At 45.3% G+C, this 23,686-nt stretch overlaps 2 protein-coding genes across 5 annotated transcripts in view; one reads left to right on the top strand and one right to left on the bottom strand.

Annotated features, from left to right (window-relative positions):
- The window catches only part of ABCA1 (ATP binding cassette subfamily A member 1), a 93,247-nt gene extending 79,040 nt beyond the window's left edge, over nucleotides 1–14,207 (top strand). For all 4 annotated transcript variants that reach the window (XM_050329425.1, XM_050329423.1, XM_050329426.1 and 1 more), the window contains exons 32-50: nucleotides 298–392; nucleotides 781–813; nucleotides 1,373–1,478; nucleotides 2,189–2,263; nucleotides 2,643–2,812; nucleotides 3,644–3,821; nucleotides 4,292–4,407; nucleotides 4,495–4,639; nucleotides 5,989–6,112; nucleotides 6,730–6,859; nucleotides 6,991–7,111; nucleotides 7,281–7,343; nucleotides 7,781–7,887; nucleotides 8,303–8,444; nucleotides 9,220–9,354; nucleotides 10,048–10,151; nucleotides 10,279–10,371; nucleotides 10,554–10,797; nucleotides 10,991–14,207. In XM_050329425.1, coding sequence (XP_050185382.1) covers nucleotides 298–392; nucleotides 781–813; nucleotides 1,373–1,478; nucleotides 2,189–2,263; nucleotides 2,643–2,812; nucleotides 3,644–3,821; nucleotides 4,292–4,407; nucleotides 4,495–4,639; nucleotides 5,989–6,112; nucleotides 6,730–6,859; nucleotides 6,991–7,111; nucleotides 7,281–7,343; nucleotides 7,781–7,887; nucleotides 8,303–8,444; nucleotides 9,220–9,354; nucleotides 10,048–10,151; nucleotides 10,279–10,371; nucleotides 10,554–10,797; nucleotides 10,991–11,131 — 2,322 coding nt within the window. In that variant the 3' untranslated portion in view covers nucleotides 11,132–14,207. The remainder of the gene's footprint in view (nucleotides 1–297; nucleotides 393–780; nucleotides 814–1,372; nucleotides 1,479–2,188; nucleotides 2,264–2,642; nucleotides 2,813–3,643; nucleotides 3,822–4,291; nucleotides 4,408–4,494; nucleotides 4,640–5,988; nucleotides 6,113–6,729; nucleotides 6,860–6,990; nucleotides 7,112–7,280; nucleotides 7,344–7,780; nucleotides 7,888–8,302; nucleotides 8,445–9,219; nucleotides 9,355–10,047; nucleotides 10,152–10,278; nucleotides 10,372–10,553; nucleotides 10,798–10,990) is intronic.
- Nucleotides 14,208–14,438: 231 nt separating this feature from the next.
- NIPSNAP3A (nipsnap homolog 3A) lies at nucleotides 14,439–23,417 on the bottom strand. The gene is made up of 6 exons (XM_050329432.1): nucleotides 23,277–23,417; nucleotides 20,968–21,169; nucleotides 17,245–17,406; nucleotides 16,016–16,165; nucleotides 15,559–15,645; nucleotides 14,439–15,447 (listed from the first exon to the last, which is right to left on the bottom strand). Exons 1-6 carry the CDS (start codon nucleotides 23,349–23,351, stop codon nucleotides 15,371–15,373), a joined length of 753 nt encoding a protein of 250 aa, XP_050185389.1. The 5' UTR covers nucleotides 23,352–23,417; the 3' UTR covers nucleotides 14,439–15,370.
- Between the last annotated feature and the right edge of the window lie 269 nt (nucleotides 23,418–23,686).

The following is a 23,686-nucleotide window of genomic DNA, read 5'->3' on the forward strand; positions in this document are numbered from 1 at the left end:
GGCCCTCCTCGGGCCCGCTACCCTTCTACATGGCTGCTGCCCCTAATTTCAACTGCGCCACCACCTTCTCTTCCGTTTTCTTAAAGATGTAATTAGCAAAGGCGTCACTGAACTTTTTGATTGGTTTTTTTGTCCGGAAATCACCTGGACAAAACCATCCTCAGCCCCAGGGATGGGCTGGTGGGCAAAACCACGACAGTGTGATTCTTGTGTGTGAAGCATTGCACAAGATTTGTTTGACTCAGTGTCTGTGTTTTTTGATGAGCGTTTTATCTGTTTTTTCACCGGTGGCACCAGCGAGAGCAGGACACTGCTGACATCCTCCAGAATCTGACGGGCCGCAATATATCAGACTACCTAGTGAAGACCTATGCCCAGATCATTGGGAAAAGGTAGCTGTTAAACTCACTCTCTCCATTCCCTCCCCACCAAACATTGCTTGCTTCTGTGGGGGATGCACAGATTAGGCAAGTAAGCCTGGGCAGCCCAAATTCTTCAGCAGTGAGCCACACCCACTCAGCTCCTCACGTTACCCTGATCCTCAGCTCAAGGGGTGTTTTTGCTTCGTTAGTGATGCTATGTCCTGACCCTTGTAGGCAGAGTATGGGAAAAGTCTGGGCACCAACCCTAGGGATTACCCTGAAGAAGGGTGGTGGGACATGAGACAGATGTGAGAGGCTGTTGCAGTCCTTTCCCTGGCCACGTGCCTGCGACAGTGATGGGTCTGTCTCTTCTCTTGTTCTATGTGTTATACATCAACTCTCTTTTCTTTTTCTACAGCTTAAAGAATAAGGTCTGGGTGAATGAGTTCAGGTGAGTCACTGCCTTTTCTTTGGCTTGTACGTGTCCACTAACCCTTGAGCACTCTTTTAAGCCTGACACATCCACCCCACTTTGCAGTTTGTTTTATATGACTCTTAACTGCTGGACTGTTGAGGGAAGATGTTGAAGGATAAACTGGGAGACAACCCCAGAGTACTGAAAAGCATATCTGCCTTATACAGAGTGCAGTAGGGGCTTGAAAAGATTTGCATGACCAACCTACTGGTACTCTGTCGTGGGAGGTGCTATCCTTCCAACCAAGGGCAGCAGGGAGATATCCTGCTTTGTCTGCACTGGCAGCAGAGGATAGCTGCATTTATTAAATGGGAAGCCTGCTCAGCATTCTTAGTATGGGTATTTAACCCCAGAAGCAAAGAGCAGAAGACACCATGGCTGAGCAGTCATCTAGGAAAATCAAAGTCATCCTTTCCTGTAAGAGTGTTGGATGTAGTCCAGGAAGAGGAGACGTCTGGAGAGGGAGGAGGAGCGGCATTTTCTGGATGTCAGTGAATAGTCAGGTCTCAGCATCACTTTCTGTCTCAACTTTCAGGTATGGTGGCTTTTCCTTGGGAGCCAGCAGTTCCCTCGTGCTTCCTCCAAGCCATGAAGTCACCGATGCCATTAAACAGGTGAAGAAAATCTTGGAGCTAGCACAGGTGAGCAACTGTCCCCCATAAACCCAGGATGCACTAATATCAGTCTTGTTACTTGGGAGAGGACTTAGAAGCCATAAAATGAGTAGTATGTGTATGTTAGCTGTATCCTGTGGCTTCTCCCCACTGTCTCTGAGCTGGGATCTCCCAGGCAGTTGTCTGGGAGTGGCAGGAGGCTTGGAGACACGCTCAGCTGAAGTTTGTGTAGCCCACGTTGCTGATGTGGGTTCTGCCCAACACAGTTGCAAGCTGGTGGGGATTGCAGACTCCTCTGAGTGTTTTGTGGCAGGACAGGGTGAGCTATCTCAAGGAATTAACAAGTGTTTACTGCCATCTTTCAATAACCCAATTGAGCCCTCCTGTACTGAGTCTGCCTTGGCTCAGAAGAGAATTTGGGCCCTGTTTTTCCTCTGAGACTGCTTGCCTGTGGGCTGCAATATCTCTGAAGGTTTCCTGCAGCCTTGTTCAATAAATTTTGTTGGGAAAAAAAACGGCATGAGGCTGACCTCTTATCGGTGAGACCCCAGAAAGTAAAGAGTGGAGGAAAGCTGAAGTTTCTCAGCCTTCTTACCACCTCCAGCTTGGTGGATAGAGGCTTTTGAATGGGAAGAAAACTGTCAGAGCTGTGAAAAACATTGTGTAACCCCTGCTAGACCCCAGGATATAAGTAAAGGTACTCTCAGAGGGGAAGTAACTGTCTTCTCTGTTTGCAGGGAAGTTCGGGAGATCGATTTCTCAATAGCTTGTCAAGTTTCATGAAAGGCCTGGATACAAAGAACAATGTGAAGGTAAATGACCCAATCCTCACTGCTGTGCCTGCTAATTGAAGCTCTGGTGACCTGGATTCACAGCAGTTTGCCTTGGTGAACTGTGCAGAACATAGTTCCCTGTGGGAACATAGGTAGTTTGTGTTCTTGTGTGGGTTTCCTCAAAATCTATTCCTTCCACATCCTGAAAGGACTTCAGTGCTGGATCATTGCTGTCTTCCACCAGCCTTTTGTACTTACTGATTAAACCCTGTGTTCTGTCCCTGAGCAAGCTAGCTGGAAAAGTGAGGGAAGGAATGATATGCCCTGACTAGAGGAAGGGATGTTCTGCAGGGCTTAGGAGGCTGTTGGGTAGATGATGTACCTGGTGCCTTCCTGATGTCGATGTGGTCTCTCGCAGGTGTGGTTTAACAACAAGGGCTGGCATGCCATTGCATCCTTCCTGAATGTGATCAACAATGCCATCCTCCGGGCCAACCTGCAGCAGGGTGAAAACCCCAGTGCCTACGGGATCACTGCCTTCAATCACCCCCTGAACCTCACCAAGCAGCAGCTCTCCGAAGTAGCCCTGTAAGTCCTGATGTGAACATGGGTGGGTTTGGGCTCATCAGCTGCTGATTACTTCAGGAAACAGGCAACATGGGAGGTTTCAGCCTTGCTGGTGGACGCTCAGTGGCCTGTGGCATTTAGGCTCTGACATGCAGGCTTTATTTTTCCGGTCTGGGCAGGTGGCAACATGTGCTGCTGAGAACTTGGTGTTGAACAGCAGTTCTGTGAAAGCTTTCTCTGTCTCTGAGTCCCTGGTAGCTGCAGTTTCTAAGAACTAGTGTGACCTTCAGACCTTCTGTCACTTACAAAATTCCTCTCAGCCACCTTCATAAATGTGTCTCATCATGATTATGGTCATTCTTTTGTCCCAGGGTGCCACCATTTGACTAGGAATCATTTATAGGCCCATCATTTATAGATCCATTTATTGTTTTGCCCACTCTCTCAACCTTGGGGTGGTATACAGTAATGTGCAGGGTTCAAGGGTTCACTTCACTGAGGCACTGACTAGTCCACTCTTACCACTATCCAAGTCAGGACCCGTCTGCAGATACATCTTCAAATCTAAAGCAGTGGCAGATGGCTAAAACAGCACAAAAAAAAAAAAGATAGACCACCGAACAACCCCCAAAAATGCATTAGATGGGAAACAAAATGGTAGTGATCAGGAAAGCAGAAAGCAGTCTATTACACTGAAGTTCTTAACCAGTCTGCAGGTTGTGGTGGTGTCCTTGAGATGCCAGAAGAACAGCAGAGTAAACAGTTTCTGCTTTGCCCTGGATGAGCTGCTTCATTTCATCTCAAAGGAACCAGCACCAGCAAGCACTTTGCTTTCTTTTTTTTTTTGTCCAGGATGACCACTTCTGTGGATGTCCTCGTCTCCATCTGTGTGATCTTTGCCATGTCCTTCGTTCCTGCCAGCTTTGTGGTTTTCCTTATTCAAGAACGTGTCAGCAAGGCTAAACACTTGCAGTTCATCAGTGGTGTGAAGCCTGTGATCTACTGGGTGGCCAACTTTGTCTGGGATATGGTAAGGGCCTTGAATGTGCCAAACTGTCCTCCCTTCTGGTTTTGCAGGGTGTCTTGCACTGAAGTGCAAAGTGCAGTTTGGGCCAGCGGGCACCACGTTATTTCAGTGAATAACCACTGTCACCATGACTTTTGTGTTCACTCCCTTGGGGCCGTGGCTCACTTCAGCAGGACAGGAAGCACAAGATAGGATGGGAAGACAACCGAAGGCTCAGTCATCAGCATTTATTACGTCACTTTAAAATAATTGCCCCAAAAATGTTTGCTTGTGTAGCCCCTTTCTAGGGACCAAGAAATGTAAATTCATGTGTGCTGCATTGTAGTTCATATATATGACACTTCCAACAGTCTCACATTAAAAACAGCTTTGGGAACACTGAAGAGTTTTGATTAATCTATTGGATTAGAGCAGGAAGACACCTTTTATTGTCTCTGGGAAAGAAATGTAAAGTCACGTTTTTTCCCTTCAAGTGCAACTACATTGTACCAGCCACACTGGTCGTCATCATCTTCATCTGCTTCCAGCAGAAGTCCTATGTATCCTCCTCCAACTTGCCTGTGCTGGCTCTCCTTCTGTTTCTCTATGGGTAAGAGATTTCTCTTCAGGGAATGACTGGGAAGGCGCTCAGGCTCGGCAGGTGCTCGCCTGACGTTGCTGCTTTTCTTTTTGCCAGGTGGTCCATCACCCCTCTCATGTATCCGGCCTCCTTCGTGTTCAAAATCCCCAGCACAGCGTATGTTGTGCTGACCAGCGTGAACCTCTTCATTGGCATCAACGGCAGTGTGGCCACCTTTGTCCTGGAGCTCTTCACCAACAACGTATGTTCCCCCAGAAGCTCCTCACCGCCTTGTGCTGCTGCACTCTGGTTCCATGCTGGTGCCACGCTGCCTTTAGTTCTCCAGAAAAGCTAGGCCATGGCCTGTGCCCATCAGCTTTGGCAGCAGTTTAAACACAGGTTCTGGTGGAAAAGGGTTAAAGCCCAATTCACCAGTGTTCACAGAATAGTTAAGATGGGGAGGGACCTCCTGTGATTGTCTAGTCCAACCTCTGACTGGGCAGGATCAGCTGCAGCAGTTTGCTGAGGGCCGTCAGATTTTAGCATTTCTAGGGATGGAGATTCTCCATAGTCCCTTGGGGCAACCTCTTCCACGTCTCAATCACTCTTAGGGTTAAAAAAACAAAACAAAACAAACAAAAAACCCCAACCAAATAACAACAACAACAAAACACACCCAAAAAAAACCCCCAAAAAAACACCCTTGAACAATTTTCTTATGTTCAGATGGAATTGTTTGTATGTTACTAATGAAGGGCAGTTTCCATCTACTAAGGGTGATTTAATCACTCAGGCATTTTATTTGGTTGCCTCCAGTTTTGCCTCCTGTGGTAGATACCTCTCTAAATGTGTTGGGAACTTACCCACCTCATTCAGTTTTTCAAAGCCAGATGCCTACTGGGGAAGGTGCAAGCTCCTCTCCTGCTTGTGTACAAACAAGGTGTCTTAGCCAGCCCCGTCTGACCCACAGTGGTGTTAAGTGTTCCTCGTGGGAGGAAGTTCTGGAGACCCTGTGGGAGTTATTTGTTGATTATACCTCCTCCTGTGTGCATATGGAGGCAAGGAACCTTGATGATGGTTCCTTTTGTAACAAAGCCTGTCTTAGCTCAGTAAAAATAAGTGTATGCTAGAAGATAAGTGTCTGGCAGAACAGGAACCCCTCCTCAGGCTGCTATCATTTCAATCTATGGGCTAAGCCAACTGGAAGACAACAAAGGAAAAGTTTTAGAGCCTCTAATATGGATAGGGAGGAGCTGCCCACAGCCACTGACATAACCAGTCTGTGCAAGCACAACTTCCAGGTCTCCTTGACCTGTAGCCCTTTTACATGTTATTGTTTGCAGACAGTGCCTTTTAGACTGTCAGTGTTTGGAGAAATCTCTCGTTTTGTTGCAGTTTGCTTGTGTTAATAGAATCTTGAGCAACTCAACAACACTGGTAGAGGAGCCAAGGCACTGGCCCTTGGGAGAACATTTCTAATCCTTGCATTTTTGTGGAGTTGCATTGTTGAGGAAGGGAGGGAGGGGTCAGTCATAACATGGGTCACCCTTGGCAGGTGGTGGCTGCTTTCTGCTCAGGTGGCTCACTGGCACTCGATTTTTATCTTAACAGAAGCTGAAGGACATCAATGACATTCTGAAGTCTGTCTTCCTCATCTTCCCCCACTTCTGCCTGGGGCGGGGACTCATTGACATGGTGAAAAACCAGGCCATGGCTGATGCTCTGGAGAGGTTTGGTGAGTGAAATTATGTGTCACAGGGACAACGGCCTGAAAGGAACAGAGAAATCTCGTGTCTGCTCTGGATAAGCTTCTCCAACTTTTCAGGAACTGAAAGTGCACAATTTGCAGCACAGATCTGATCAAAGGTGGCAAGTGTCCACAGCCATCCACTTTAGGTTATTACAAGGACTTAAGAGAACCTGGCAGACAGAACCCCAGTGTTTTGAGCTAGGGGAATTAAATAAAAATGCACAAAGACAATTGTAGGGAGAGGACCACTAGGCCAAGTGTGATGAGTGGCTGAGGTTCTGGAAAACTGGATATATTTTTTTGCTGGCATGCAGATGCCAGACCTGGGTTATAGTCTTCCTGTGCTTCACTAACCTTTTGAAAATGTGATCCAGCTCTTCTTTGACAGACTGAATTCTCTGGGCCTAAGTCCCAACTTTGCTACAGTAAGAAATGTGTACACAGCCACAGCTGGCCCCTTGTGTGGTCCATCCCTTCCCTCGTGCACTTGGCTGATCACCAGTTGTCCTGGTGCCCAGCTTGGGGAACGCTGAGGGAAGAAATGCTATCCCAACTCGCCTTGCTCTGGAAAAGTGATTGCATGTTTGATCTCCTTTTGGCAGGAGAGAATCGTTTTGTGTCCCCTCTGTCATGGGACCTGGTGGGAAGGAACCTCTTTGCCATGGCAGTGGAGGGTGTTGTTTTTTTCCTCATCACAGTGCTCATCCAGTACAGGTTCTTCATAAAACCCAGGTAGGTTGTGTTCTCCACTGCTTTGCTACAGGCGGGTGGCGTTTTCATTGGTGTCCCCTGTGGAAATGGGGAGAATATCTGTGAAGATCCTGTCATCTTCTGCTAAGCCTCTGTCACATTGTTCTCTCCAGGCCTGTCTATGCCAAGCTGCCACCTGTGAATGATGAAGATGAGGATGTAACCAGAGAGAGGCAGAGGATAATTAGTGGAGGAGGACAGAGTGACATCTTGGAAATCAAGGAGCTAACCAAGGTGACAGAGAACTTCTGCATTCCCACTTGTTGACACAGAACTATGCAGTTCACCATCAGAGGAGTTTAGTGGGGTCAAAATTGGATCAAGTTTGGAGCGTCAAATATGTATGGCTCTAATAAGAGTTCTTTGACATTGCCCTTCTCATTCCTTTTCCTTCTGGTTTCAGATTTACAGAATGAAGCGAAAGCCAGCAGTTGATAGGATATGTGTTGGAATCCCCCCTGGAGAGGTAAGCTCATCTGTCAAATGCATTGTTTTGCTATTACTGCAGCATTTTAAGAGCCACAAGACAGCACAGGGTAGAGTAAGATCAAAACCAAATTAATGTTCAAATTACATCAGAAGAAATTGGAAGCTGAAGCAGTTTCTGATTCTGTGTGTGTCTGCCTTTGAAGAAGATGCTGAACTCTGTGTCTGGGACCAGAGGCCAAACTCCAGTTTTTAAGGTTTAGCATGGATACACTGTGGTGACAATGTACCAAGGCAACACCACAGTTCCTTCATTCTCCCAGCCTAAAGGTTTATACTTAAAATAAAAACTTTTTTAGAAAATGCACTGAAGAGTCTCTCCAGCTGTCCTGAGGATCAAGTTTGCTCCTTCCCCTCTTGTCAGTGCTGAAAGTGATGCAGCATTCTCAAACACACTGTGCTCTTTTATATCCCCAGTGCTTTGGACTCCTGGGAGTAAATGGTGCTGGCAAGTCGTCCACTTTTAAGATGCTAACTGGTGATACGGATGTGACAGGAGGAGAAGCTTTCCTCAAAGGAAACAGGTGAAAGACAATGCATCTTTCCTCTGCTTTGTGTGGAATTAGGTCCTCTGCTGCCTTCTCCTCCAGCTTTTGCAGCCATTGTTCCACTTCCACTTTTTCCTTTCACAACTCCTGGCATCTGTTTCAGCCCTTGTTCAAGTCTGGGAAAATACTTCACTGGCCTTAAGAAAATTTATTTAGTCTGGTAGTCACTTCTGAATACCTGCTCTTTCACATTTAAATGTCCTTTTTTAAAAAACAAAGAACTTGAAGAGTGGGAGATGGAAAAGGTAACTTGGCCAAGATGGACTTCAAGGATCCTGTGCCGTCATTAGTTCAGTGATTCCAAAACTGCTGTTTCACTTTCCTCCTTTTAACGTCTAAAATAATGGCATGTACTCCTGAAATCCTAACAAAAGGTTTTTTTCTTCTACAGTATCCTCTCCAACATTCAAGAAGTCCATCAGAACATGGGCTACTGCCCACAGTTTGATGCTGTTAACGAACTGCTGACGGGCCGAGAGCACTTGGAGTTCTTTGCACTCCTGAGGGGTGTTCCAGAGAAAGAAGTCTGCAAGGTAAATGAAACACCAAAGGACCCTCCCCAGTGACCAATTTGCAAGTTCTTGTGTGCACCCTCACTGCAAGACATATAATGCCATGATGTGAAGGTGCTGAAGGTACTGTATGGTGAAATCTGCCCCCCTTTCCTTCAGGGCAGCCCAAAAGTTGTGGTGTTTTTTTCAGTGTTGCCTAGAAAAGTGTACTAAATGGAAGGGCAGGTAATTTAGGTCCTGCATTCTCATCGTGGAAGCTGTTCTCCACTGAATGACTTTCTTTAAAAATTTAAGGGCTGTGGAGCTGCAGATTGAAACAGTAGCTGGATCCCTTTCCCATTTCAGTCTGCAGGGCAACAATGCCTGCCTACTGGCACCATTAGGGCTACTCCTGAATAACAAACAGATCCCATCTGTCTGAAGGGCTAAGATGCACCACAGTGGGACTCCTGTGTGTCAGTAGTGACCACATCCCTGCTGTAAGCCCACAGGAGTAGGAAATACCTCTGAAGCTGGTGCTACTATGAGCACTAGACCAGTGGTTAATGCGGCTCAGCTGGTGTTGAACTCATGCTCACTGGCTGACAAACTGCAGCCATTTGACTTTTCAGGCCTCCCAGGGGCAGGGTTGCACATATCCTGCTCTAGAGGTGAACAGGGTGTTTCAAAACCCATATCCATGCTCATCATGTCCCCGGATGAATGGCCCTTCTGAAAACTGCTTCCAAAGCCAGAGCTCATAAGGAAAATCTTGTGTGGATGTTGATTCGAGAGGGTGTTGCGCTGTCTGTTGCAGGTTGGCGAGTGGGCAATTCGGAAACTGGGCCTTGTGAAATATGGAGAGAAATACGCCGGGAATTACAGTGGAGGGAACAGGCGCAAGCTCTCCACGGCCATTGCCCTCATCGGAGGGCCGCCCGTGGTGTTCCTGGTGAGTCTGCAACTTTTGCTCTACAGAACAGAAAAACCAGGTTCAAATGGAGAATAGCTATTTCATGTCCAACTGATGTTTAAATACATCATTAGTCGCTTAAACATGAGGAAATAGCACATGGAAATAAATGTTCCCTATTTAGGTGCAAGCTATAAAGTGCCTCTGGGCTTCTGTTTCTGGAAATTCACTGTGAAGTGGGGGTCTCGAGCATGATGCCAAACTGTCAGCATCTTCAAGATTTCTACGCCTACAATAAATTACAGCCTTTCTGCTGGACATGAACAAATCTGTGTTTTTAATAATCAACTGAAAATTGGACATAAATATTTTACTGCTCTTTGGATTAAAATTCAGGACAGATATGAGAATTACTTAAGTTCAGAGGGCATGAGAAAGTAGACTTGTGCTGTATTTAAACAAGCTAATTGACTTCAACTTGTTTCAGAACTGGATATTTCAGCGTACTGTAACTGCAGAATAAGCAGTAATTCTCAGGTCTGAAAAGGATGTGTTTGCTAATTTAAAATCTGGAGCATACATTATTTTCTCATTTTAGAAAATGAGTCAAACTTGCTTATTTTCAGTGCTTCCAGTATGCTTAAGGAGAATGGACAGGTCATTTCAAAGAAGAGGTATTTGTCAATGGAATGTAGCAGCGTAACCTGGGGTTTTTTTGTACACATTTTGCAGGATGAGCCCACAACAGGGATGGATCCCAAAGCACGTCGTTTCTTGTGGAACTGCGCTCTGAGTGTAATCAAGGAGGGGAGATCGGTGGTGCTCACATCTCACAGGTAGGTAGCGGCCCACTTGTGTCGTACCCTGGCTTTTGCATCTGCCAGGGCTGGATGCCAAGCTCGGCCTGGCTGCTCTGCCCTCCACTGCTGTTTGCAGTGCTAATGAAGTTACTTCTGCCTGCAGCATGGAAGAATGTGAAGCCCTGTGCACTCGAATGGCGATAATGGTCAACGGGCGATTCAGGTGTCTGGGCAGTGTCCAGCATCTAAAGAACAGGTAGCTGTTTTCTTTTCACTCGCACCGCAGAGTTGTCTGTGCTTTTAGGGAGAATACAGTCAGGCTTAATTCCTCACGCAGCGTTCCAGTTGCTGTTCTGCCTGTGGGAAATGCTGCTGGATTTTAAGCTGCACTTGTATTTCTGAAGCACTTAAGTCTCGTGCTGGCGTTCTTGTTTGCAGGTTTGGAGATGGTTACACCATAGTGGTGAGAATTGCAGGGGCAAACCCAGACCTGAAGCCTGTTGAGGAGTTCTTTGGGCATGCCTTCCCCGGCAGTGTCCTGAAGGAAAAGCATCGGAATATGCTGCAGTACCAGCTTCCTTCTTCGCCATCCTCCCTGGCCAAAATATTCAGTATTCTCTCCCAGAACAAAAAGAGACTCCACATAGAAGACTACTCCGTTTCTCAGACAACACTTGACCAAGTAAGTTTTTAGTAGCCTGGATGCCAAAAGCTTTTTTGTGCAGATGTAGGAATAAATCCACTAATTTACTGGACCTTTCTTTTAACAAAGTAGAGTACTGAATCCCAGGACTGTTTCAGGATGCCCAGTGTTTAAATGCCCTGAATTAATGAAAATCCAGGGTGGTATGTGACATGCTCTTTTTTTCTTGCAGGTATTTGTAAATTTTGCTAAGGACCAAAGTGACGACGACCATACCAAGGACCTGTCATTGCACAAAAACCAGACTGTGGTAGACATTGCAATCCTTAATTCCTTCCTGCAAGATGAGAAGGTAAAAGAAAGTTGTGTGTGAGCCAATTTCATCAAAGAAATGATGAGCAGAATGCAAACTTCCTTTCCCTGGGATAGGATACTCCCAAAGAAGAAGCTAGAGGAAAAGAAACTGGACACTCTACTGATAACCATTCAATGCAATGCAATTCAATGCAATGAAAACAATTCCTTTACAGGGGCAGTGCCTCATGGAGTCGTCTTGTACTGTTCTCAAGTGAAAGACTTGAACTTAGCTCCTTACAGTATAACTCTGAAGCTGTGGTAAAGCACCCACTAGATGCTGTGGGCTTTAAACCATACTGTATCTTGTTCTGTACAGTATGTTTTTCTTAGGGTTGCTAAAATAATTCACTGAGGAATCAGGGCCAGTGGTTATTTACAGGTATTTTAGACATGCATGTTTTCGTTTTTAGAACATTCATGTCAGGAGTGGGAATTTGCTGGTGCTACATCCATTGCTGGCAATGAATGTACCAGAACAGTCAGTGGCAAGAAAAGTCACCACCAGTGTTGTAGCCTTGGGCTGAGAAAACTTAACCTGACCAGCTGCTTTTTCTAGACTGGTATAGATCAGTAGTGACAAATCTGAGGCCACAAAGCAGTACTGTGGAGGTGGGATGGCAAGAGACGGGCCATCATAACCATGTATCTTCATCAGCAAGTTGCGATATGCAGAACTGTGTACCCTCCAAATACCCACCAGCATCACAATCAGTAACACTCTCTGACTAGGTATTTGTGTAGTTAAGTACTCTACTGCTCCTTTGAGGTACTGCAGCAGCTGCATGAATATCCAGTGGGAGGAAGTGGGTGAGAAGCAGACCTAGAGTTTGGACCACAGCAGCGAACTCAGTAGTTGTACAAGCTGCTAATGATTGCCAAGAGCAAATTTTAAGTCGTGAGCTGTCACTCAGATTTGTAGTATCTGCTCTTTAACCCTTGCTTTGCACCAGAAAGGTACCCATCATCTGAAATTACTGCTTAGCACAAGCATGTTGCCATTTCTGGCTTTGCCAGATAAAAACTAGACATGAGATGTAGATTTTTTTTTTTAACAGTATTATTTATGACTTTAAATATGTAGGTAGCATAACTAGGGATTGAAAACGCTCTCAGTTGATCTTTGTAGCCACAGTATTTCTTCACATTATGCCTCAATGCTATGCTCTCTTTCTATCCATTTGGTGGATAGCTGCATTCATGATCTGACCAGGATCCAGATTCTAGCAATCAGCTGCTATCTGCAATTACTGCAAGTTGTTCACCTAAAATGTTCCTGTTTGGAAACTGGTATAACATTAACGTGTAAGTTTCTTTTTGTGTTGTGCAGTGTAGTTTCAGTCATTAGGTGATCCCTAACTGGAGAATACCCTCATTATACATGTGACAACTGCTTCATTAAAAATCCCCTTGGAGAACAAGATAGTAGCATTGCAGTTCATCAGTCAATTTTTCAAGTTTTACAAGGCCAGAATAATATTAGAGGGGAAATTACATAGTAAGAACAACCAATTCTTGTTCGCATTGTACAACAGTCATGGGAGAGTATACTCTCAGGGCCCCTCTGTCTTGCTTTTACATTCAGAAATGGGTTCGGTAACGTGGTTTGAACTTAAGTGCAGTTCCTGGGCTATTCCTTTGTCATGTCTCTGCCTTAAAAACCCACACAGTTTCTGCACTAGTTCTTGATGCTACTCCGTGAATCAATCATGGACCATTTTCTTCTGTGAATGTCCATAGCAGCCCAGCAAACAGTGAAGAGGCTGGCATGAGCCTGAAGAAGGTTGATGACCTATTTCCAAGTACCCTTGGTAACACTGACCAACTCAGCATTTTTAAAACGCAGTTAAACCCAGTTCCCAGTCCCTCCATGTCCTGTCTTGACATAAAGTTAGAGCTTACTCCAGGCTCTGCAGAAGTGCCTTTCTCATACCTTTTTTTTTTTTTTTTTTAATCTGTGTAATACATTGCTAAGGGGATTGTGAAAGGAGTGTAAAGGGGATCGGTAATACCTCACTTAAAACGTACTTTGTTATTACCTTTATGGCATCACTCTATGGGGATGAATACGGGGTGATGAAGACATCAGATTTCCAGCTGCAGAAACAGCTGAGCTACAGCCATTTCTCCATAACAGGCTGCAAGTATGTTGCAGTATCACTGAAACAAGTAGCATGTACTGGATGCTTATCACTGCTAAAAATCACAGTTGTAAATCAGCATCAAGTCACCGAAGTGAAGGGCTTAAGGTCTGCACTGCACCAAACTAGTGCATGCAGAACTAGAACGAGTTCTAGGAGGATTCAGATTTGGTCCTGAAAGGGCTGTGGTTTGCTCTTGGTAGCTGCTCATCTAAATTATTAATTTATCAGGAAACAACACTTATATCATCATCATCATCATCCTCTTTCCTTCGCCAAACAAAAAGATTCTTGATTCGTGTTGCCCTGTGATTGTCATGCTTAAAGGTTCTGCTATCTGTGATGAAACGTTATAGTAAATGTGGATATTAACCAAATTATTTCACAGCTCTGATCTGCCTCTTTTGTACTGAACAGACAGCATAATGCAACACTGGCATGAAGATTTGTCATGGAGTAAGTTCAGAGAGCCACTAATTTACTCGTTTGTGTTGGGGAAAAATCACTCTAGAGACACACGCAGTATACGAACCACTCTTGATAATGAAACTGCACTGAGGTGTTAACTTATTTTAAACTTCAGTACTATTGACATGTTGCATCCTTCTTTGTAGTACATTTGTATTTCAGTAAGGAGTTGTTGGATTTTCCCCTTGGTTAAACCACCACGTTGTGCTTATCTTTCCCTCCTGAATTATATAGTTGGCCCTTCGTTCCAAGCACTTTATGCTATCTGTAATGGGATCTATTTTTGCACTGGAATATCTGTTAACTTTGCAAAAATCTAGAGAGATTTCACAACTGAAATTTCTAAGTTAAATCCTTAAGTGGACATTTTCATTAAAAGCAAAAAAAAAAAGTATATATATTTGTATTTGCTAATATCTGTTATGTGAAGTATTAAAAGGCACTCTGCCTTGTATTAAGTAAAAAAATAAAGCTGTTTTAGCACCATTGGTCTTCACAAGTATCATTTTTGCATTTGTTCTTTTGTGGAGCACAGAAGCTTTTGTTTTGCTTGGTTTTGTTTTCTTGTGAACTTTGATGCATAACATTTGAGTATCTCTACAACTTAGCATGGAGTACGTACTATTCAGGGAAGCAAGGTGGTACAAGATTTGAAAGGTAAGTGCTACTTTAAGCTTCTAAAGTTAATAAATAAAGAGGTCTCTAGCAAGTCATGAAAACAGTGTTTTCAAACAGTGTTTGGTTTATTTGTCAAATACAGCTGCAGAGCATAACAAACTTCTCTGGATGTTTAAATCCCAACTCAAGCACCTGTCTCTGAATTTTCATTACAGAGACCTAAGTTGTACTTTGGACATAAGCATAATTGCCTGTGGCTGTTTTTTAGCACTTTCTATGAGATCTTAGTGCACTTAAAGCAAGCAATAATCATTAGGCAAACTGCACAAAAGATACCTAAGTAGACAAATTAAATCAATTGCTTGTTGCAGGTCTGTGATTAACGTATGGAATAGCCTCCCAAGTGCTTTGCAATTTATAGTTAGTACCTATAAATTGCAGAAGAGGGTGCTCCACACCACCTGACCAGCTCCACTGTAGCACCCAAGTCCAACTCCAGCTACACTGATGTTCTACTTTGCTCAGGATTAATACAGAATATCCCCATGAGATGTCTGATTAAAATAAAACATAACTGGCTAAGATATATGAGGGAGCATCCCTTCTTAAACCAGTATGGAATAACCACAATGTGATAATTATAAGAAGCACCAAAGTATGTTATCAAAATGATACCATCCCCAACAGCAGTGTTGTAAAAGAACACTTAGTAGGTTTGACAAGGGATCTAGCTATTAAAAAAAAGTGTTAAGAACTTAGGGGTTAACATGAAAGACTGGTGAAGTGTGGTTCGTGTCATATGTGATACGGCTCAAGTTCTTTTTCCTGGAGATGTAGGAACAACATCATAAACTTCTTTTTAACAACTGCTAGCAGGGTGCTGATTTACATTGCTAGTGATCAGCATTTTGCATCCATTTTTGGTCAATTGAAGAACAGCTCAGTTCACGAGGGTACGGGAATCCATGTCACCTGCTGACAGCACTTGCATCTTGTCTCTTCTGCCATCAGTTACATCCTTTAGAAGAAGGTTATTTCAGCGGTGAGCACGGCACAGGAATCAGAAGTGCATTTTGCTGGGACTCCAAGAACCTGACACTGTCGCGCACTGAAATTAAATGCGTATTTAATTAAGACATGACTTCCAATGAGAAATAATACTTTTCTCAGCATGCATGCAGGTAACACGAGTGAGTTCTCTGGATCAATCATCTCTTACCAGCTGCTACGACTCTGGCATCTTCATGGGCCCTGTGTCTTCCCGCTGCCCGGTGATCTGGGCTCTCGTTCCACCACAACACATGGACTGAGAACGTACAAATAAATGCAAGTTATGCTGCAATACAGCATGCACTGTAAGTCCTAGCAATCTGCCTTCAGCTGTTAAAAGCCTTGCAGTTAGCAGAAAGAATTCTCCAGGCAAGTCAGAGGTGGGGTGATCCTTTACTGAGCCTTTATGTGGTTTAATATCAAATCTGAGAGACTTTTAAGATTGTGGCTCGAGCTTAAGCCTGTTAACCCAACAAACAAAGCTGGGTTCAAGGACTGTTTACAGGACTTTAGTGATTCACACCAATGTTTTCAGCAAGCTGGCCAATCCTGATCCAGGACCAGGGCTTGCCCCTCATCCTCTGCCCCTTCCCCTGCCAAAGTCTGTATCAGAAACTGAGTAGTACCTCTGTTAAGTAATCCATATTCTGTATGGAAAACACCAATCAGCTTGGTATAGCCTGTGTTGATGTGAGCATTGATTGCAGCTCGAAATGCTTCACCCCACAGTGCTGGCCCCCCAGGCTTCATCTGGAAAGTAACCCATTCATATACCCCTAGAAGAGAAGGCAAACACCACCACGGGGAAGGAAATACAAATTAATATGTCAGTTCTGGAACTGTCATGGTCATGATGTATTTATTGTGAAATCAGTACTGCATTTCCCTGCCATTTGGTGTCAGCAGGAAACTGCCCATTCATGCCAGCACCCCTTGCAAATTTTCAGTGTTGCCTGGAAATTTTGGGAGATTCAGACTACTTTGCAGAAATCACAAGTGCTCATACATGTTTGAGGGATCTGGCTGGCTGCTTGAGCAACACCAGGTGATCTTTTCTAAAATTGGTGATATTTTCTAGTGCTGAAGTGGTTTATGACATTACAAAATCCTTTGACTCCCGGAATTTGGTCACAGCAAGGTCTGAAGGCATAACCAACACACTAGGACTAGGTTTAGCATCTCTGCTCTGCCAAACAATCTCCATTATTTGTAGAGAAACGGCATAATTTGCCATAAAACTCCAGTCCTGCTTAAAGTTACCTGTCTTCTTTCCATTCAGGTAGTTACTTCAGATCACAGTTCCTGACACTGTAATAGAAAGCCAGACACTTGCTATATGTCTGGTCTCATTCTCCAGCAATGGGCTGGAGATGGACTACAACAGGAACAAAGTGTCTGAAAAGTCGACTCTCCAGATTTAGGAGAAAACTGGACTACTTTCAAATTCAATTATAACAGCATAAAATTCAGAATCCTGGGGAAATAAAGAATCTAGATTACAGTATCTCCAGGAAATCCCCTCTCACTGATGGATAGACAAAGGAAGTCTGGGACGACTGCTCTGACCACTACTCTGGCACTGTCATTTTGCACGTCCGTTTAGCAATTCACAACCCTGATCATTAACATTAACCTTAATGAGCAAGGCTCTAGTCAGCTCTTGATGTAAGCTAGTGTAAAATCCTTCTTAAAAGCTCTGTCCCTTGCCTGTGTTATGTCACCTTTTTCACAAGGGTGCACGTACATGCATTTGTTACATAAGGGGTTATAAAACCATGCAATAGCTGGTTTAAACTTTAAACCATTTTTTGTTTCTGTCGGTAACTTTAACCACCAGGAGCAAAGATAAGCTCACCCCCTTCTTTTGGAGGCTTTCCAAGTTGACACCAAGGTACCAGATAAGCGACCTCATTGTGCTGCTTCTCCATCAGGGGGAGAGCCGCAGATATAAATTTCCCCTGCCAGTCTTTGTCTTGGGCTAGCGCTTGCCGGACTGCTGTTCTGTGAGCAAAATTATCTGTAAGAAAGCAAAAAAAAAAAAAAAAAAAACCACTAGAAAAAAATGCATTTAATGTCACATTACACTCAGTCAAAATGTATAATTACAAGAAGGCAAGCTGCCACTTATCTAATTTCGAAACTGGTATTTTTAAACAGAATATTAGCTTGAAGCAGATGTGGTAAGTTTCCTTTAAATTCTGCTTGACATCTCAGACCAAAATGGTTTCAAGCCAAATGAAATTTTCCAAGAAAGTCTGCAACACAGTTAAAATCCTTTAACCAATTTTACAGTTAAAGAACATTTACATATGGCATCCACAGGGGCTACTGGATGTGGCAACAGTTACCAAGGATAAGTAGATTTGGAGACAGCACAGTGGATAAGGAAGTGAAGTTGAAAAAAAAGTTCAGGGAAAATAATAGCCTACCAAGAAAATGATTAATAAAAGTATGTGTTTCAGTTTATATAAAGTGACATTAAAAGTGTAGAAGCAATGTTTGTGTCTTCAGCTACATAAAAAGCTGTTAAATCCCCAAAAGCTAAACCTTTTCTTCTTTTTTTCTTAATTAAAACCAAAACTACTTTTAGAGTGTCTGAATTTCAACTGGTTAGTCTGCCGTGGCATCTTAAGCAATATACTTATGCAGACAGCTTTCAATATTATGCAAGAAAAATCCAGCACCTGAAAAGGGGAAGAATCTTAATAAATATCAGTATCTTGAGACTAAGAAGTAAATATACCAATTATTTTTAACTCCTAAAAATGTACAAGCAGGGGTCTGACGAAACAAGGAGAAAGGATGTTGTAACTTACAGATGTAAAACACTGTTAGGAAACAAATAAAAAGTACAGGATTTTCCTTTGTTTTGCTTTTTAAAAATTTCTCACAGATTATTTTTTAAATTTAGAAATAATAACAATAGCCAAGGCTAAAGGGCTGAGAGATGCATGGCCCTCTCTGGAAGAAAGGGGAGACATGGTTGCCTGGGGCATCAAAAAGAACTGAGGTACTCAGTGACCTTTTTTTTGCCTTGGCTCCAGCCAAACCACCCAAATCACAGAAGGCAAAGGCAAGGACTGGGAGAACAAAGAACCACCCACTGTAGGAATAGATCAGGTTTGAGACCATTTACGGAACCTGAAAGTGCACAAGCCCATGGGACTCAATAAGATACATCTGTAGGTTCTGAGGGAACTGGCAGCAGATATCATATCCATCATATTTGAGAAGTTATGGCAGTCCATTCTTAAAAAGGGACATAAGGAAGACCTGCCAAACTACAGGCTGGTCAGTCTCACTCATCTCTGTGCCTGGCAAGGCCATGGAGCAGATCCTTCCTGAAACTACGCTAAGGGACATGGAAAACAAGGAGGTGAGTGGTGACAGCCAGCATGGTTTCACTAGGGGCAAATCATGCCTGACAAACTTGGTGTTTGGCCTTCTGTCAGAGGGTTACAGCATTAGTGGATGAGGGAATAGTGACTGACACCATCTACCTGGACTTGTGCAAAGCATTTTACACTGTCCCATACAGCACCCCACTCTCCAAACTGTAGAGGCACGGATTTGATGGACACACCACTCAGTGGATAAAGAATTGGCTGGACAATCGCACTCCAAGACCTGCAATCAACAGCTCAATGTCCAAGTGGTGCCCCTCAGGGCTCAGTACTGGGGCCAGTGCTGTTTACATCTTTGCCACGGACAGAGAATTGAGTGCACCCTCAGCAAATCTGCTGATTCTGTGTAGTGCAGTCAACATACTGGAGGGAGAGGATGCCAAACAGGGACCTGGACAGGCTTTAAAGCTGGGTCTGTGCAAACCTCATGAAGTTCAAAAAGGCAAAGTGCAAGGTCCCATAAGTGGGTTAAAGCAATCCCAATTACAGTATCAGGCCAGGATTGAGAGCAAACCCGAGGAGGACTTGGGGGTGCTAGTGGGTGAGAAGTTCAACGTGAATGTGCACTTGCAGCCCAGGAAACCAATCTCTCACATTCTGGGCTCCAGCAAAAGCAGCATGGCCAGCAGGTCGAGGGAAGTGATTCTGCCCCCAGCATAAGAGGGGTATGAATCTGTTGGAGAAATTCCTGAGGAGGAGGCCAGAAAAATGATCCAAGTGCTGAAACACCTATCCTATGAAGACAGGCTAAGAGAGTTGTTCAGCCTGCAGAAGAGGAGGCTCCAGAGACACCTTAGAGCAGCCTTCCAGTACCTGAAGGGAGCCTACAAGACAGCCAGAGGGGAACTTTTAACAAGGGTATGGAGTGACAGAACAAGAAAAAATGACTTTAAACTGAAAAAGGGTAGATTTAGAATCAAAGAATGGTTTGGGTTGGAAGGGACCTTAAAGATCATCTAGTTCCAACTCCCCTGTCATAGGCAGGGACCCCTTTCATTAGACCAGGTTGCTCAGAGCTCCATCCAACCTGGCCTTGAACACCAAGGGCAAAATTTAGATTAGATATAATGAAGAAATTCTTCACTCTGAGAGTGGCGAGACACCGAAACAGGCTGCCCAGAGAAGCTGTGGATGCCCCATCCCTGGAAGTGTTCAAGGCCAGGTGGGGTGGGGTCCTGAGCAATGCAGTTGAGAGAAAGGTGTCCCTGCTGATGGCAGGGAGGTTGGAACTATATGATCTTCAAGGTCCTCTCTAATCCAAACCATTCTGTGAGCCTGTGATTCATCCTTCCAAAACAAGAGGCAATTCTTTACTGTCACCAGGTACTGTGAACACGCTGGACTTCAATGAGCACACTGCCTCAACATGCAGATATACCCTAGACTGCAGCTGCTATCCAAGGAAATGATACCAGTGTGCCTTCCCACCTCTCCATTATCCAAGCACCAACTTCCTTTGGTCTCCGCAAAAAGCACAGACAGTACACTTAGTTTCCAATGTAACTGTAGCTTTTCTTGGCTTACCTGCACCTTCCATGTCAGCACCAACTCCAACAACATAAAAAAGTTGTTTACACTGCAAAAAGCCTACTGCTACCAAGGCTAAAGCTGCAAGAAAACACTTTGTGTGCTGGAGAAGTCAGAACTGGTGGGTTGACTTCCTACCTCAGCACAGGCCCACTGCAGAAGGCGTTTAAGCATGCAAACTGTGTGCTCACTGTTTTAATGAAGCTAAAATTTGAGAACAATTACACTGAGCGAAAATTTGTGAACAATTATACACATACACAAACACACACAGACGGCATATATGTGCATATTTCCTTTTTTACCATTCATTTTGAAATTCTGAGGGCATTTGTGGAGCTGTCCTTAAGTTAAAAATATTTACCACGAGCAACACACTCTACCATTCTTCCTCTATTATAACTGTTTTGAGCAAAGACTGCTGCTTAAGAACATTTCTAACCCTCTCATCCCAACACGTCAAAGTTGTCCTGACAGGCTCTGAAGTTGTTCTTTTCACTAATCAGTACAGGAGCGATTTCGGGGGGGGGCACCTTTTCACAGTAAGAGGAACAAATACAAGCCAGGTAAGCATCCCCCTCACCTTCTTGCCTACGAGACAGGGAACACACAGAGAGCAGAGCAGTGCAAAGGGTTGCTGGTCATACCGTACTTCCAAATGTGGAACACCTTATTCAGTGCTCCCAGCTCCGTGTACCAGAATCCCACCAGCTCGGAGTGAGCTGTGCGAAAGTGAAAGTACTTGTTGACCATTTCCAGAAACTCCTTCATCTTCGATGGCTTAATGTCATATGTGCGAAATTCGTAGAAAACACTGCTGTCTTGTCTGGGCCCTGTAGCAAGGAGTACCTGAAGGAAAACAGCCAGAAAAATAAGTAAACCTAATTCTCAAGCCAGAAAGTTGTCTTCTAATTTTTTTTAATTGGCGAGATGCTATAGAAGGATTTTTTACTGCAGGCCGGGAGAGGGGTAACTTCATGATGTCCAATTCCAAAAAGTTTCTTGTGACATTTTTCTTTGGAAATAGTTCCCATGTCCATTATATGCTGCCACTCCTTTCAGCATTGCAACAGACTGTGATGTGTCTTTTATTTGTTGCACTCAATTGTTTTGTTATTAGCTCATAACAAAGCAGCATTTTCCTTTTCTCAACCCCTTCCTCAGGAAATCAGCAGCAAAGAGTCAAAGCAATAAAAAGGTATTTGACTAAACACATTATTCAAAAGCACCAAAGACGCCACCAAAGCAGAAGCAACATCATTATCTGCCTTTGCTGCCCTTACCTAACCAGCTCACACCACTGCACTGTGTTTTCTAGTTACAATCTTATGTCAGTATTAGCAAATTACATATTGTTGGCAAAAGAAAGAAAAACATGCCAACACTTGGGAAAAGAGTGATCTCCTTCCAACACAAGATTTCTTAAGTCTGCATCCTAGCCTCTTACTGGCTGCTTCCCAGGGGCTGGTCAAGAACACTTGCTCTATTCATAAAAATAACATAAAATACTTCGGAGGTCCCAGACTAGGCGTACTTTTGCAACTGTCTCAATAACCTGGAATGTGCTACTCACCTCTGAGGTAAAACTTGAAAAAAGAAGGCCAAAACACATCTCAGGCCTTAGCCCACATTTGCACTGAGGTGGCTGCAGGATGGATTTTGGGTATGTCTTATTTCATGAGCATCTGCAGGCATTCACATCATACAGCTCCAGCCACAGAACAGAACCGTATAGGTTGGAAATGACCTCCAGGATCCCTGTATCTACCATTAACCCAAGTGTGCCATGTCCACCACTAAATCGTATCCCTAAGTTGCATGCCCACCTGCTTTTTGAACACTTCCAGGGATGATGGAAACACTTCCCTGGGTAGCCTCTTCCAGTGCTTTACAACCCTTATAGTAAAGAAATTTTTCCTAATGTCCAACCTAAACATCCCCTGGCACAACCACTTCCTCACATCCTGTCACTTGTTACCTGGGAGAAGAGCCCAACCCTCACCTGGCTATACTCCCCTTTCAGGTAGACGAATACAGATGGCCAAGACCAAAGGTTCTTGTTCCCCAGTGGCATGACACATGCAGCATGACACATTTACCACTGCCCTACCAAGTGAGAATCAGCTTCAGGAAAACTGGTTCCCGTGTGTCACAACTCCTGGGAGTCATTATAAAGCCCCGTGGGATCCCGACGGAGCGGTGAGGCTGCAGCAGCGACCCATCCCACGCCGGATTTCTGCACGAGAAGAGACGCCCCGATGCTTTCTGCCACTCAAGCAGATACTGGGACCCTGCAGGAGCACTTCTGTCCAGAGAAGCTGGTGAAGGTCCCCTGAGGAGCAGCTGAGGGAGCTGGGGGTGTTCAGCCAGGAGAAGGGGTAGCTCGGGGGAGATCTCACCACTCTCTACAACCCCCTGAGAGGGGGCTGTAGCCAGGCTGGCCTCTTCTCCCAGGCAACCAGCGACAGGACAAGACGACAAAAGCTGTGCCAGGGGAGGTTTAGGTTGGACATTAGGAAGAAGTTCTTCACAGAAAAGGTGATTAGACATTGGAATGGGTTGCCCAGGGGAGGTGGTGGAGCCAGAGTACCAGGAGGTGTTTAAGGAAAGATCGGACGCGGCACTCGGTGCCACGGTCTGCCTGACGTGAACGATCGTGTTCGATCATAGCCTGGGCTCATTACCTCATAAGTTTTTTTTCTTCCAACTTAAAACGACTCCGATCCTCCCGCCCTAACGACGCGCCGCAGTCGGCCCTAGTGGATGTCGCGACAACGACAGGGCGGGACCCGCCCCCCGGCAGACCACAACACACACACCCCCGAGGCAGACGACAACACACACACCCCCCGAGGCAGACGACAACACACACACCCCCGAGGCAGACCATAACACACACGCCCCCCGAGGCCCCACGCCCACCCTGTGCCCGCTCCCCCGGCGGCTCCCCCGCTACCTGCGGGCCGGCCCGGGCCCGGGCCAGGCGGGCGGCGGCGGCGAGGGGCCGGCGGAGCATGGCTGGGAACGCCATGGCGGACGCGGCGGATGCGGCGGGCCGGGCAGGGCAGGGCTCAAGGGACTCGCCGGTTCCCGGGGCGGAGGGGCCGGGCGGGGGCGGCCCCGGGGCGGGCCGATGGAGCCTCCCCGGGGCGGGGCGGCCGCGGGCAGCGCCTCAGCCGCCCAACCGCCCCTCACGAACCGGGAACGGCGAGGGCGCAGCTGAGGAGAGCCACTCGTACAAACCACCGGGCAGCGGGGCCCGAAATGCGGTATCTGTGCCTCTCCCCGTGCGCCTGAACGCAGTGAGAAGTGTCCTGACTGCTTGAGGAGAGCTGGGGCTCTTTGTTCCCCACGGGCTGCACTGGG

Source organism: Myiozetetes cayanensis, unplaced genomic scaffold (genome assembly GCF_022539395.1).
Source record: "Myiozetetes cayanensis isolate MyiCay16 unplaced genomic scaffold, myiCay2020 scf4, whole genome shotgun sequence".
In the NCBI taxonomy this organism is placed as follows: domain Eukaryota; kingdom Metazoa; phylum Chordata; class Aves; order Passeriformes; family Tyrannidae; genus Myiozetetes; species Myiozetetes cayanensis.

What these genes read in the sequence shown, in the direction of transcription:
- NIPSNAP3A (XM_050329432.1), bottom strand. Translation starts at nt 23,351, where the DNA reads ATGGCGTTCCCAGCCATGCTCCGCCGGCCCCTCGCCGCCGCCGCCCGC. An exon ending in GTTCCACATTTGGAAGTACG is followed by an intron (nt 17,407 to 20,967) that starts GTATGACCAGCA and finishes GCTTTCTTACAG; the next exon opens with ATAATTTTGCTCACAGAACA. An exon ending in AAAGCCTCCAAAAGAAGGGG is followed by an intron (nt 16,166 to 17,244) that starts GTGAGCTTATCT and finishes CTTCTCTTCTAG; the next exon opens with GGGTATATGAATGGGTTACT.